The 16,340-nt window shown below is 43.3% G+C and overlaps 1 protein-coding gene across 3 annotated transcripts in view; it reads right to left on the reverse strand.

Annotated features, from left to right (window-relative positions):
- Nucleotides 1-16,340, reverse strand: part of DNAJC11 (DnaJ heat shock protein family (Hsp40) member C11) — a 1,614,167-nt gene that overhangs the window by 552,443 nt on the left and 1,045,384 nt on the right. For all 3 annotated transcript variants that reach the window (XM_044056434.1, XM_044056436.1, XM_044056435.1), the window contains one exon: nucleotides 4,411-4,480. In XM_044056434.1, the coding sequence (XP_043912369.1) occupies nucleotides 4,411-4,480 (70 nt within the window). The remainder of the gene's footprint in view (nucleotides 1-4,410; nucleotides 4,481-16,340) is intronic.

Genomic DNA, 16,340 nt, shown 5'->3' on the forward strand with positions numbered 1-16,340 from the left:
GGTACCAGTGCTGGCGTGGCCAGTCTGGGGCAATCAGGATCATTTTTGGCCTTTCTTGTCTGCCTTTTAGGAGTATCTTTGACAGGAGAGGAAGTGGTGGGAAGGCATAAACTTGTAGGGCTTTCCAGCTGAACGAGACAGCATCCAATTTCCATGCTTGTGTGTGGTAAGTCCTTGTGCAGAATTTCTGTAGTTGGCAGTTCAGAGGGGAGGCAAAAAGATCTATGTCTGGGGACCCCCATTTTTGTGTTATCATGCTGAATACTTGTGGATTTAATTTCCACTCGTGAGGATCCATGATGTTTCTGCTTAAGTCGTCTGCCAGAGTATTTTTCTTTCCTGGCAGGAATTGTGCTTGCAGATGAACCTGACAGGCCAGTGCTGTGTTCCACAAAGTCATGGCTTGTCTGCAGAGGGGATAGGAATGAGTGCCCTCTTGCTTGTTTATGTACCACATAACTGTGGTGTTGTCAGTCTTTAGTAATAGTTGTCCTGGATGAAGAAGGTCCTTGAAAGTTGTTAGGGCATTTTGTACAGCTAGCATCTCTTTTTGATTGATATGAAGATGCATTTGGTCTGCGGCCCACTTGTCCTGATTACATTTTCCTGCCATGTGTGCTCCCCAGGCGTAATCCGAAGCATCTGTTGTTAGTGTCTGCCTGGCTGTGGGTAAAGTGAAAGGCTGTCCCTTGTTGTGGTGACATGCCTGTGGCCACCATCGAAACTCCTGTTGTAAGCAGGGAATAAGTGGTATTACTGTTTCCAAACTGTGACAGTGTTGAGTCCAAACACTTTTTAGGTACCATTGTAATTTCCTCATATGCAGTCTGGCATATGGTATTAGTAGTATGCAGGATGCCATGAACCCTAAGGCCTGCAGAATTTTTCTTGCAGGGAGTTGGGTTTTTGTTGCCATCAATTGAAAGTACTGAGTCAGTTGTCTTTGCTTGTCTGGCGTGAGATAAGCCATCTGGGCCGTTGTATTTAAGCTGGCACCCGGGAATATTATCTCTTGTGAGGGCACTAGTTTTGACTTATTTTCGTTTACTGTGCACCCTAGGCAAATTAGCAATCTTTTTACAAACGCCAGATGCTTTAGAAGAATGTCCTTGCTCTCTGCTTGAATAAGACAGTCGTCCAAGTAGGGATATATTTGAATTCCTTTTTGTCTGCAAAATGCAATTACTGGTGCCAGGCATTTTGTGAAGACCCTGGAGGCAGTAGATAAGCCAAAGGGCAGTGCAGAGAATTGGTAATGCATTGTGCCAGCTATGAATCTGAGGTATCTTCTGCAATTTTGTCTGATTGGGACATGCAGGTATGCCTCTTTGAGGTCCAATGCAACTAGCCAAGCCTTCTTGCCCAGCATGGGAAGAAGTTGCTGTAATGTCACATTTTGAATTTCGGAACATCCAGGTAAGTATTTAGAGTAGATAGGTCCAGAATGGGTCTCCAGGCTTTGTCCTTTCTGGGGACCAAGAGAAGTCTTGAGTAAAATCCTTGTCCCTGTTGTGGCACTTTTTGAATACCTCTCATGTCCATGAGGGCTGTAATTTGTTTTTGTGCCTCTGCCCATTGATTTTGTAGCAGGTCTGGCATTCCTTTTGGCCTTGGTAGAGTGTGAAAGTGGAACGTGTAACCTTGAGACACAACATCCAGAACCCATTTGTCTTGGGTGATTATATGTCAATTTTGTGAAAAAAAGAGCTAGTTTTCCCCCTAAGGGAGCTGCCAAAAGGAAAGTGCTTGGCATGTGAAGTGGGAAGTCATTGGGACTGTTTCCTATAAGGTTGTGACTTATCTTCTCCTCCTTTTGGGGTTGAAGCACCCCACTGTCGTGGTCTGTAAGAGCCTTGGGGCTGAGATCTGCCTCTTGGGCATCTGTATCTGCCTTTTTGTGGCCTGTCCGACACTGGAAAGGACCAATTTTTAGAAGGCCAATTTCTGCTAAATCGAGGTGGCTGTACCTATAAGAAGTCCTTCACTGTTTGCATAGATTTTGCCTTATCCTCCATTTTCTTTAATACCTCTTCTGCCTTAACACCAAAGAAGATATCATGCTGTAAAGGAGCATCCAATAATTTTGCCTTAACATGTTCAGGTAAACCTTGTTCTTTTAACCAAGCATGCCTTCAAATCACAGATCCTGTAACTGCAGCTATACAAGAAGACTCTAATGAATCAAAACCACATTGCAGAGTATGTTTTCCCACTTGTTCAGCTGCATGCAATAAATCCTGCATTTCCTTATAGTCAGGACCTTCTGGGCTTGTAAGCATTTTCTGTTTTAACAGAGACATTAAATATTGTTGGTATTTAAGCATGTGGAACTGGCAATTTAAAGTTGCAGAAGTGTAAACTTTCTTCCCCCATCTATCTAATGCTCTAGAATCCCTGTCAGAGGTAACTGGATTTTTAGCAGTGGAAGCCTTTACCCCTTTGGGATGATGGGAAATAGTTTCTGGGTCAGCAGCAGGGTTTTTATAAAGAAATTTGTGAGTCAGGGACTCTGTAGTACCTATCTGGCTTGACTGGTGCTGGGGGGCAAGGAATCAGGGGTTAAACTGGATTCAGAGAACACATCATCCACAATATCGAACACTGGTGGAATAGCCAGGGGCCTGTGCTGAGGCAATAAAAGAAAATCTCTGAGCCTTTTCTTGGATTCTGAATAATCCTGGCTCTCCCAATGGAAATGCTCCCTCATGGTATGCAAAGTTTCCCCAAAAGAGTAATCCTCAGGAGGAGAGGCTGAAGGGATTGATTCTTCAGCATCAGAGTCCTCATTAGGGGGGGGGGGGGTAGAGAGTATCCCTGGTCTGAAGAGGAATCAGAAGAAATGGAAAAAATGGAAACCTGGTCAGAGGAATCATAGTCTGTATCCTGCCTAGGCCTTTTATCAGGAGGGGGATGGGAACCCCTGATCAGAGTAATTAGGTCTTCGGCCATTTTGAGCATCTGTTTTTTAGGCATGGAGGCCTGTCCAGGTGAATGCTGTACTTGTTTCTTTGTCTTTAAAGGAGTTTTAGACTTGGTTGTTGTTTTGATGGTAAGCTGTGAAGGTCTGAAATCACCCTCAGAAGCTGATGTCTGCTCAGCGGCTCCAGACCCATCTGAGGGGTTAATTTCCATAGGCCCAATACCTTGAGTTTCCAGAGGCCTAGAAATCTCCACGTGGGAGTCGGAGGCGGCCTGTGGCTCTGAGGTAGCGGGTGTTAGGGGCTGCGAAAGCACCTCACTGAGAACCGGCGACTGGCCTAGAAGAGGCTTCATCGTCAGTTTTGGACCTCGGATGCCTGTCCTTGTCTTTGTGTTTTTTGTGTATTCCGGTCGTCGGTTGTTTCGACGGTATGGTATAATTGAACCTTCAGCCAAAATAATGGCGTGCAAAATCAAACTGACGTTTAATAGTACGCTTGTTAAATCTAGCACAAAACCGACAACTAGTGACGTCATGGTCTGGGCCTAGGCATGGAATACAGTAAGAATGAAAATCCTTATGAGGTATTTGCTTCCCACAAGAAATGCAATTATTAACTTTTACTGACATCGGTCTGAGGCAAGAAAAAGTTTCCCCAATGGGGTATTTAGCTTTATTGAAGACTTCGGTTCTGAAATTCGAATTCGAAAATCTCAGGAGTTGGCGACCGGCACTTGCGAACTGCTTTTGCTTCGGGCACTCCGCGGCAAGGAAGACTGAAGAAAATGGCGTCGGCTGCAACTTATATATCCCTGGCGCACTGACGTCAGGGAAGAAGCGACAGCAACTGACACCGGACCAAGACTTTGGAACTCTGGCTGACTGCGAGACCGCCTGATGGCAGGATAACCCAAGTGTAATGACTGCAGCAGTGAAACACTAACATCAGAGTAATCACGAAGTATCTAGCAATACAGCACACACGCTATCAGCTTAACCAGAAAACATCTTTTTTTGTGAGTCATTGGTACTACTCTCTCAGCATCCACATACATAGTATGACTGAACAAGTCACTTGAAACAGTTCTCCCGAACTAATACTTAAGATAAGGGCTTACTGCTTAGTGGGCTTAATAAGTTAACCAAAAAAAATGATCTCCCTCTTTCCAGTTGCCTCTGTGACATCTCAGGTCCACTTCTGGAACCAGGCTACTAGCACAGAACATGAAACTACTGCACAAGTAATATTGACATAGTTTCCAAAAGTGCCAACCCAAACATAACAGTGATGGTGTGTACTTTGGCAAGCATTACCAAAAGTGCATCCATATGTGCACATGTACACATCACATTTGTTTTTTCCATGACCTCGGGTGACTATGAATCAGAAAGATATAGACAACCACAATAAATGCTACAGAATGCAATAAATACTGTTAAATTTTTAAAATACAAAAACTAAAAAGTATTACTGTGATGCAGTTACTTACCGCTGCTTCAGCTTCTTGACGCTTTGTTGCAATGTCTCCAGCCAAGTCTTCCCTTTGCTTTTCCAGTTCCCTATAAAAAGATTAGACTCAACCATATTTAATCCACTCATTATAATGCAAGCTAATAATTATATTATTTTTAAATAAAAAATATACTGCAGATGCATAGTTTTAATAAAATACTGACTAAAGGCCTAGCAACATGGGTTGTCTTTAACGATTGTAAGGAGTCTGACTCTGTGAGACATACATACTAATAAGTTAGCAGTGAATTCAGTCAAAGACACATACACTGTGGTATTTCAATCACTACGCTGGTGTTTCATTCACCTTCCCAAAATAACTGTTTTAGTCTCTGGAGGTAACTCAGTGGCTACTGTCTGCCTTACATCCTCAGATCAGTTACTGTCTGTGTAAGTAGTTTGCATTTTTCCCCGTGTGCCTATGTGGGTTCTATCTACGTATCCCTGTTCAATTTACTGACAGAATGAGTTGTACTTTTTTTAAAGCTTGGGCAATTTGAGCTATAAAATAACATTATTCTGAAGATGTAAAAATAGAAAATCAAGTGTGTGCAAAGAATCTGCATGCTGTTCAACAGAATTATGAAAAAGATGGCTTGTAGATGCCTTTTGTAGTGAAAAGACTGGACACCATGAGCTCTGAAGCTGGGACTTACTGGTTGTTGAAAATACTGAGAATTAATGGGAAAAATGTCAAATTAAACCCTACAAAGATGTAGAATGGGATATCTTGTCTTAATGTACTTTTAAAGCAGCTGTGGTAAGACGAATCTGAAGTAGAAGAGTTACATATACAGTGACAACCTATTTTGGTCGACAGGTGGTACCTTTAGGTCAAAAACCTACTGAAATGTGAATAAAAAAATAAGTTCAGACTTCTCTTTCAAACAGATGCACCTGACATGAACTCTCTCTTTTTGGTCATGCAGCTTGACAGAAGCTGGAAGAGTAAAAAAAAATAATTCACAGTGCAAAAGCAAAGACTGCAGGAGTACAAAATCAATCATATAAGACAGTCCAGAGTTACTGTGTAGAGTTCACGGAATGATATCCTGGATGGCTATGCTGATTTGTTCAGAGGATTAAGAAGCTTGCCAGGAGAATACCAAATACAAATAAAACCTGATGCAATTGCAGTGATTCACAGTACTAGAACAGCAAGTGTCCTACTTTAAGAGTAAAGCTGTACAGGGAACTGATGAATATGGAGTAATACCCTAGATGTAATTAAAGATAATGCACAAATGCATAAAACGGAATGCAGCATCTGCATTCTATTTCTGCCTTTTTGCACAGTTCAGAAGTGGTGAGGGGCTAGTCTAGGCATATTTTCATTTAAAGTAATGATTTTTAAGTGAAAATATGCTTTAAAAGATATTATTGTCATGCCCAATCCATTCTTTCTTCTATATAGCTGCTTAGGATGTAACTGAAGAACGTCAAGTTGTGGTCAGAATCTTTCCTATCCCTTTTCTCCCTAGATAAGCAACACTGCAGTTACACTTTGAGAATCTGAACTGATGTTCAAGCTGACATACACATTTCCCCATTTAAAAGTAATTAACCTTGCTCTATCTTGCTATCATAGGGAAACTAGTATCTTTTTTTTTCTCTGTACTGCAGACTGCATTGGTTTGATTGCTAAATTTCCTGGAAGACAAAAGTGAAAAAGCTTAATGAAAAATTAGAAAGCAAGAGAAAAGGCACTGTTAACTAATATTTAACAAATTGCTTCACATACTCAATGAATATTAGCTGTTTCAAAGTGTCTGCTCTCTAACTTTTTTCAAGTTATTTAAATTTTTTGAGGACAAGTATATCTGCTACAGAAATTATATAATTACACCACTGTGTGCAATGTTTATTCACAGAAGGCATGAGAGCAGCATCCAAAGAAAGTACAATTTTGTACAACTCTTCCCGAACATTAAAAAGTAGATTTTTAGGGTTTCTTTTTAGAGGTCAACTACCTCTACTATAATTGTTCCAAAGCAGCTATTCATAAGATGTTTTGAAATGTAATATGGATGATTGCACACAATGTTTGAGACACAATTACAGTCAACTGAATAAGTGATTAGTATGGTCACTCTTGTAAAGAAAAACAAAGTCACATCTGAATTCATCATCAAGTCCTGGGCATAGTGATTAATAACTAACAGTGTCCATTGCTTGCCAGTGAAGAAAATCTCAAAAATTGCTAAATGTAAAGTTTTCTCAGTACTAAATGGAAATTAAGATTTCTGGTCGGCATGGCTAGATGAACAAAACTCCAAATTCATAGGTTCATAGGTGTGCACTAGGCTAATGGGCCTGGGGCCTTTACAAGCATAGGCATGGGATTAACCTGGCATCGTGCTACCTGACCTCAGTTCCCAGTGCCTCTGTCGAGTAGAGCCACTGGAGTTATCCCCGGGGTGAATTTTCTATTTCCCATCCACTCATCAAGATTTCTCTTGAACAGGGTCAGCGTGGTGCTCTGCTTGACATGTACAGGAAGTCTATTCCATAGCATGGGCGGTCTCTGGGTTATGAACCTGTCCCTCTAGTATGTTCTGTTGATTGTGGTAATGAGGTTGAGGTCTCTGGAGCGTGTGGTGCGGAGGGATCGGGATTTCTTTAGATGTAGCATTTCTAACGGAGCTGGGTCAGACATGGTGTTAAGTCAAGCAGAGATCACCTCTAAGTAGGCGATATGAGACAGAGAATAGTTGGAGTTTTTTGAGTCTGTCCATATAGGACAAGTGTTTAAGGCCTAGGATCCTCTTTGTGAGATACTTTTGCGGCCTCTCCAGTTGTTGCAGTGTCTAGTGAGGTACATGCCAAATGAAGCATTGTACTCTATGACTGGCCCAATGAGGGAAGAGTAGAGGGAGGCAATGACCTCTTTCTTTCTGGATGCAAAACCCTTAGTAATGAGATGTGCCACACAGAAGGACTTTCTGACCACAGTGGCAATGTGGTGATCAAAAGAGAGGTTGCTGTCAACCTGTGTTCCCAGATCTCTTATAACGCCTTCTATGTTCAGTGGACTATCATCAATGTGGTAATTCATGAGATCCAGGTTTTTCCCAAAGGGGATGACAATAAATTTTTTGGCATTGAGCTTAAGACCATGGTTCTGACACCAGTCATTGGTCTCAGTGAGGCCATTCTGTAGGATGTCAACATAACTTGGGGAGTTAATAATAGCTCCCAACTTGCAATCGTCTGCGAACTTTGTCAGCCAGAGTCCCTTCGTGTTGGCCTGGACTTCAGAGAAGTAGATACCAAACAGGAGAGGACCCAGGGCCGAACCCTCTGGGACTCCACTCGTGACTAGTCGGCAGTCTGACTTGGGTGTCAGCTACTTTTACACTATGGGTTCTGTCCGTGAGCCAGTTTGCAACCCACCTAGTGATATAGGAGTTTATGCCTAGCTTAGTGAGTTTTTCTGATTCCTGAGTGGGGAATGGTATCAAAGGCCTTGGCCAGATCAAGGTAGGCTGCATGAACCACCTTGCCTTCATCCACAGCTCTGGTGACTGACTCAAAGAAGTCGACCAAGTTGAGCAGGCACGATATAACCTTCACAAAACCAAACTGTGTGGGATCCAGCGTTTTGAGATTCCCTATATCCTTGTTTATTAGGTCCACGATGATGCATTCCATAGCTTTGCATCTCAGACTTGTCAGGCTAATGGGGCAATAGTTCCCAGGGTCTGTAGTCTCTCCTCCTTTGTGGAGAGGGATGATTGTAGCAGTACACCATTCAGTAGGAACAAAGCCTGAGGTGAGGCTGTGACTGAACAGGGCACACAGGTGAGGTGCCAGTTCACTCTGTAGTTCATGTAGAACACAGCCAGGGATATTAAAAGAAATCACATGCTCCCCGTAGGGGAATCGAACCCCGGTCTCCCCCTAAACATTTAATACACCATTAAAAATAGAGTCTTCATACACTTTCATTTGGTATTTCATCAGCACTAAAGAACTGCTGACCAGGTAGCTGAAGGTTTGCAAACATAATGTATGATACATCAGTGTGGGATTGGAAAGAACAGCACAAACAGAGTGATGCAGCTGTTTAATAGATTAAAACAGCATCATTTCAATTTAAATGAAATCAAACTTAAAATTGGACCGACAAGTATAAAATGCATAGGTCATATTCTAATTTCAGAGGATCTTGAACCAGATCCAGAAAAATAAAATCTCAGCAACACTGAAAATGCAGAGGACAGAAAGCAACCAAGCATTTCTGGGGTTTCTAGGAATGCTTTACTATCCTGCAAAGTATATCCCTAATATATCTGGAATTCTGGAATAATGACACTAAGAAAGCTGTTAGAGCACACTGTAGTCTAGAAATGCAGTTCTGAACAAGAAAGAGTTTTGAAATACTCCAGAAATCAATTACAGATGTTTCAACATTAAAATATTATGATGTGATAAACTACTTGTATTGCAATATGATGAATACTGTAAGAGCTGCGGCCCTAAATGAGCACTAACAAGTCGCCTGTGGGTTGAGAACATATACTGATGCACAAAACAGAGATAACCGGATAAAACACGAACTATCAGTAGCAATGGATGAATGAGAGAAATACCATAAAAATCATTTATGGTGAAGAAATTCAAGCAGAAACTGACCACAAACACTTGCAAATCATATTTAGGAAGTCCTTATACAAGGAGCAAAGGATGTCATTTAAGTCACATAATGATCTCAAAGTCAAATGTATAACTTACAAGGAACTACTTGTAGCAGATATGAATGAGTAGAGTATGTATCAGAAGCATGAACTGTTAGAATAATATGCAGTTCTAAAAGGAACAAAATACTGCTTATTAAACAAAGTACTATGACTGTGTAGATCAACCAGACAGGATTATGACCAAGAAATTCTCCTGGAAGATCTGGTGCAGTCTGGTACAAGTCATAAAGATTGACTATTTGGAGGGGGATGGACAGCAGGAATGTTTACACAGAAGGAAGACAATAACACAGATCTATCATTACGCTAAGTACATAACTTTTGTATCTGATGATGTCTTTTCCACCTGCCTCAACAACTGGGACAGAGTCCCCAGCTAGAAAGACCCTGTGAGTCACAATGGAAGGATATTTCAGAGAATGGAAAAAAAAAAACAAACACATGGAGCTCTGGAAATGGACTGCAGGTTGAACTTGTAAGGAGACACGAACATACGGACTGCGGACCATGTAGCTGCTGCACATATATACATTCTAAATATGGTTAAAGAAAGCTGCAAAGGTGAAACTGTTCCGGTAGAATGTGCCTTTGGTTTACAGGGCAATGACAATCCCTTAAGCCCCTAGTAAATTAAAAAAAAAATACAATCAGAAAGTCACCTGGAGAAGGTAACCTTAGACACGATGGAGCCCAACCTTGCTTGAGAAAAGGAAATGAAAAGTTGACTACTTTTTCATAAAATCTTTTGTGAGTGAATCCAATGATGATGAAGATCATCCATGGAATGCAGAAGGTATTCTCCTTTATTTGAAAACTTTGAAAATAAAAACAAGCAGGTGTATATCTTGGTTTAAGTTAGACTCTACTGCCACCTTGGGAAAGAAGGCTTGGTTAGTCCTTAGGGAAATCCTATCCTTATGAAAAATTAAGTGCAGGGGTTTGTACGACAAGGCCTGCAATTCCAAACCCCCCCCGGCTGAGGTAACAGCCACCAAAAATGACAACGCTGCAGGTTTCAATGGCACCTTGATAAGGCTGTGTAACACAACAATGAAACCCCAAGGAGGAAGAGAGTTTTTCAATAGAGGTTGTAAGAGAAAGGCACCCCTCAAGAACACTATAGAGAGCCTTAAGGAAGCAATGAAAAAAGGCTGCTCTCCCACATTAAAAGTTAGACATGGCAGCCAATTGCACTTTTAACTGGAGAATGGCTAGCCCCTGAATGGAAGAGACCCAACAGAAAATCAAATATGGATGGCAAAGGTGATGAGAATGGATCCAAATCTTTAGAATTAGCCTATACACTGAATCTTTTACACTGAGGGAGACCACGTGCCTTGGACCATCTTCCCCATATAATGTCCCTTTCCATTCTAATTAGGAAGCATGTGTTGTCACATTGGCCTTGGGGGAGTGTAGTACAAATGGATGGCCTTGGGAGAGACTGAATCCACCACATTATGTTGCCCTGCAAATGTCTCTCAAACAAACCCGAAAACTTATGAATTGGTACCTGATGGAACACTGTACCACAAGTGTCCACTGTTGAACTCTCATGCAGTATCTGGCTAGAGGGATAATGATGATGGAAGTCACCATCAACCCCAAAACTGGAGAACCAAGCTGGCTGGTGGCACTGGACACAACAGACCCCTTTTGTGTCCAGGTTTGCAGGGTGGATAATCCTGTCTGGCAGTTTTGCTATCCTGGTTGTCGTATCTAAATGAACACCTATGACTTCCAATCTATGAAATGAGATTTGTCCAGATTTATTGTGATTCCCTATCTGAGAGCAAAGACGGAAGAGACTGTCCCTGACTGAACGAGAAGAGACTTGATATGAGCGGTAATGAGGTAGTCATCTAGATATGGGAACATCCGGAACCCTTGCAGTCAGAGGTGAGCTGTGACCACCGCCAAGCACTTGGGGAACACCCAGAGGGCTGTGGTGAGACCAAAGGGCAGGGCTCTGAAACAAAAATTAATGGCTCTCAGCTGGAAGTGGAGAGACTTTCTGGACCATCTGCCCATCATCTCAAGGCCTGTCTGGGGAAAAACATTGGGTCTTTTGGAACCAAAACTTTTAACATCCCCTTTTCTGGCTTCTAAACAAAGGCCTCTGGGGGTACAGCACCACACACCTATGGCAGAAAGAGATTTCCAGTCTTGCTCACTCCCAAAGAATGTGCCCTTGACCTCTGGTTTGTAAAGGGTCAAACCATCAAAAGGGGCAATGACAAAGGACATCTTGAAAGGCTTCACGAAGTCTCAAGTGCATCCAAGCATGTCTCCTTACAGTTATGCTTTTGCCAGTGACTCTTGAAACTCTCATGTTATGTTAGATATCAAGCACATGGAGGTGTTCCATAGGGATTGTAGTGTGGTCAGTTATGAGTCCATATTTTTGTCCTCCAAAGATATGGACCTTGAGAGAGATTTGGAGAACTCCTTAGCCAAATCTCTCCGACACTTTGTCATGTGTGTCAAGCAATTCAGCACCCTCAAAGCAAAGGTAGCTGAAGCATAAACTTGCTTCCCAAACTTGTTCAATGTCCTAGATTCCCTGTTAGGGGGATGGACAGAGGAACTTCCTTCAAACAGCTCCTTCTTGGTTGCTGCCACTACTACTATGACATCCTTGGCTGGGCCCTTGCACCAATGCTGGTGATCCTTCAGTGCCACAAGAAACTTATCAGTTTCCAGGGCATAGGTTCAGCCACATCAGTCTCTTTCCATACACACAGAGATTAAAACAACCACCTCATGGGCCGGGGGGGGGGGGGGGGGGCGACCACCCAAGAAGCATATGAGCCAGATCAGAGGCACTCAAGAAACTCTGATCCCTCTTGGGAGGGGAGCTTCAGAGAACCAACCACCTTTCTGTTTCAAGAGTTCAAGGATTTCCCCAAATGAGATGTCCTCAAGAAGTGATATGGGGACCCTTCCTTACTTTCAAAACTCAAGTCTTAAGGTGAGTAAAAGACTCCTGGGAGGAATCAATGCATCTCCTCTTACATGTATGTCTCTAAGTGACCTCTGTGGTGGGATACTCCGTACAGGACTCAGAAGATTAGGAGCATCCTCAATACTGACTGTCTCTAGGCTCAGGGAACTGGTTGTCCTGATGGGAGAGGAAGAATAGGATCAGGACTCAAGGTCTTTTGTTGCAGGACAGGTGAGCTGAGAAGCTAAGGGAAGTCTGCTTAACAGAAATGGAGAGTGCTTCCTCTAATGTCCTGAAGGCAGAAGCTGAGGGGAAGCCCAACACTTCTCCAGTAAGACAGCCAAAGCTTCCAAACTGATCTGGTCCTGGGAAGTGATCAGACTCTGCTCTGAGGCTGATGTCGGAGCCGAGCTGTCTAGCATTGAGTTTGGAATCTTGTGTCTTAAACCCAGAAGGATTTATCAGACATAGGTTCATAGGTAGGTATTAGGCTATCTGCCCAAAGGCATTTATAAGCCTTGCCAGAATGTGTTGGCTTTCTCCGCCCTCTTAGATTAGTTCCATGTGCCTCTGTTCAGCAGAGTCACTGAAGTGATCCCCGGGGTAAATTTTTTTGTTTCCCATCCACTGGTCAAGGTTTCTCTTGAAGAGTGTTAGTGAGGAGCTCTGTCTAATGGAATCTTGTTCCAGAGCATGGGAAGTCTCTGGGACAGGAATCTATCCCTCCAGCATGTCCTATTTATTGTTATGGTGAGGTTTAGATGCCTAGAGCATATGGCTCAAGGGGATATGGTTTTCTTTAGGTGGAGCATGTCCATCAATTCTGGGTTGGACATGGCCTTGTATGTCAGGCAGAGATCACCTCTGAGTAGGCGGTATGCAACCGAGTACAGCTGGAATTTCTTCATTCAAGTTGCATAGGGCATCTGTTTGAGGCCAGTGATCCTCTTGGTGAGGTACTTCTGTGGTCTTTCCAGCTGTTGCAGGTGTCTTGTAAGGTACATCCCAAATGAGGCGTTGTAGTCCATGATGGGTCTGATGAGTTAAGTGTAGAGGGGCACAATGACCTCTTTTGAACTGGATGCAAACCCTTTTGTGATTAGGTGGGCCACATAGAAAGATTTTCTAACCACTTTGGCAATGTGATTATCAAAGGAGAGATTACTATCTACACTTGAGACCCCAGATCCCTTATGTCTTCTGTATTTAGGGAACTACCACCTGTGTGGCAGTTTGTGGGCACTTTGTTTTTTCCAAAGAGGATGACTATGCACTTTTTAGCATTTAGCTTGAGTCCATGGTTTTGACACCAGACATCTGTCTCAGTGGGGCCCTTTTGGAGGATGTCTGTGTCAGCCGGAGAGTCAACTATAGCCCCTAGTTTTCAGTCGTCTGCGAACTTGGTCAGCCACAGTCCTCCTGTGCTTGCCTGTACGGCTGAGAAGTATATGCTAACCAGGAGGGGTCCTAGGACTGAGCCCTGGGGAACGCCACTTGTAACCGGTTTAGAGTCAGACCTAGCTACCGCAACTCTTACCATGTGGATTCTGTCCATGATCCAGTTGGCAACCCATCTCGTGATGTAGGGGTTTATGTTCAGGCTGGTGAACTTGTCTATAATACCAGAATGGGGAATGGTATTAAAGGTCTTTGTGAGGTCTAGGTAGGCTGTGTGGACCACCTTTCCCTCGTCTATAGTCTTGGTAACTGTCTCAAAGAAGTCCACCAGGTTTAGGAGGCATGATCTGCCCTTAACAAAGCCGAACTGGGTAGGGTCCAGTGTTTGGAGGTTCCCAGTTTCTCTGTTAATGAGATCCATGATGATGCGCTCCATAGCCTTGCAGACCAAGCTAGTCAGGCTTATAGGGCGATAGTTCCCGGGGTCTGTTGTGGCTCCACCTTTGTGGAGCCGAATAACCGTTGCTATGTGCCACTATTCGGGCACGTAGCCTGTGGAGAGGCTGAGTTTGAACAGTGTGTTTAGGTGAGGGGTTAGTTCATCTTTGAGCTCGTGTAGGATGCAGCCTGGGACACTGTCCGGTCTCATTGATGCTGTGTTTTTGGCTTTGGAGAGGGCGGATTTAACCTGAGTGTCTGTGATTTCAGGGGCACTACATTCTTCTGATATGGTTATGGGCCCTTTTGGGAGTGAGAGGGTGGTGAAGTTTGCACTGAACCTGTCTGCCAGGATGTTGGCCATATCGGTCGGTTCAGTGTATTTTGTGCCATTCTGCACTAATTCCGAGCAGATCTGAGAATTGCCACTTACATTCTTGACATAGCTAAAAAATGTCTTGTGGTTATCTTTGGAGTCCTTGGCAATTTTTCTTTCTAAGCTAGCCTTGGATGATTTTATGAGGGATCGTAGTTTCTTGCTGACACTGATTATGGATGTCTTCCCTACTTGGGATTTTACTCTTTTCTGTACTAGTTTCCTCCTTCTATTGTATAACTTGTTTATGGCAGGGGTCCACCAGACTGGTTTCCTTTTCGTGGAGGAGTGAGTCTTGGTTTTGCTTGCGATAGCACGATCCATGCATTCTTGTAGGTGCCCGTAGAGTGCATTAGTAAAGGATTTTGCAGCTTGGGCAGTGTTATACTTTAACATGGGGGATTTGAAACTTTCCACCTCGGTCTTAAGTAACATGATGTTTGCTTTTGAAAAGTTTTTCACGGTGGTTTCTTTGACCAGGGGTGGGGGTGGAATGTGGATATCCAGAGTGATTAGTTTATGGTCAGATCTAACCAGCAACGGGTTGACCTCCAGTGAGGAATACCGGTCTCCCATGTTGGTAATGGCCAGGTCCAAAATGTTGTACCCTCTACTGGGGGTGTTGACCAGTTGATCCAGGGCATTTGAGTTTATAAATTCTAGGAAATGTTGGGCAAGGGAGTTAGTACTTGAGTAGTTCTCCCACTTAATGTTTGGGTAATTGAAATCACCCAATATCAGGCTGTTTGGTAGGACCTTTACATTTCCCAGTGTTTCCAGAAATGCGGAATGGGGGTCTTGGGACATGGCAGGTGATCTGTAGCAAGCTACAATTTGAACTGCAGTTCTGCCTGTTGTTAGTTGCACGCGGATGATTGGTCGGTTCAGTGTATTTTGTACCATTCTGCACCAACTCTGAGCAGATCTGAGAACTGCCATTTAGATTCTTGACATAGCTGAAGAATGCCTTGTGGTTATCTTTGGAGTCCATGGCAATTTTTCTTTCATAGGTGTAGGATTTCCACATCGTTAGGCGTTTCAATTATGGCTCCTAGTTTGCAGTCATCTGTGAACTTCATTAGCCAAAGACCTTCTGTGTTAGCCTGTACTTCAGAGAAGTAGATACCAAACAGGAGAGGACCCAGGACTGAACCTTGTGGTACTCCACTTGTCACTGGTCTGAAGTGGGATTTGGAGTCTGCTACTTTTACAGTGTGGGTTCTGTCAGTGAGCCAGTTGGCAACCCATCTTGTGAAATAGGGATTTATACCTAGTTTAGTGAGTTTATCTAGAATTCCAGAGTGAAGGATGGTGTCAAAAGCCTTGGCAAGATCTAGATAGGCTGTGTGAACCACCTTACCCTCATATACGACTTTGGTGACTGCTTCAAAGAAGTCCATCAGGTTTAGGAGACATGATCTGCCTTTTACAAACCCGAACTGGGTGGGGTCCACAGTTTGGAGATTACCAATGTCTTTGTTTATAAGTTTCATGATGATACGTTCCATGGCCTTGCAGACCAGGCTCATCAGGCTAATGAGGTGGTAGTTCCCGGGGTCCATGGTGGCTCCCCCCTTGTGAAGTGGGATAACCATCACTGTGTGCCATTCAGCGGGCACAAAGCCTGAGGTGAGGCTATGATTGAACATGGTACTTAGGTGGGGTGCCAGTTCTTTCTGTAGTTCGTGTAGAACCCAGCCTGGAATGTTGTCTGGTCCCATGGATGCTGTGTTCTTGGCTTTGGAGAGAGTGGTTTTTACCTATGCAGCCGTGATTACAGGAACTTTGCATTCTTCCGGTATAGAGATGGGCCCTTTAGTGGGTGAGAGGGGGGGTAAAGTTAGCACTGAACCTATCTGCTAGAATGTTGGCAATATCAGATGGGTCTCTATATTTAGTGCCATTGTGCTGTAACTCAGAGCAGATCTAAGTGTTGCCATTGAGATTCTTGAAATAGCTATAGAATGCTTTGTGGTTGTCTTTAGAATCGGTGGCGATTTTGTTTTCTTAACTAGCTTTGGAGGATTTTATCAGGGATCGCAGCTTCTTAC

Source organism: Protopterus annectens, chromosome 14.part0 (genome assembly GCF_019279795.1).
Source record: "Protopterus annectens isolate FY-2018-M chromosome 14.part0, PAN1.0, whole genome shotgun sequence".
NCBI classification, from domain to species: Eukaryota; Metazoa; Chordata; order Ceratodontiformes; family Protopteridae; genus Protopterus; species Protopterus annectens.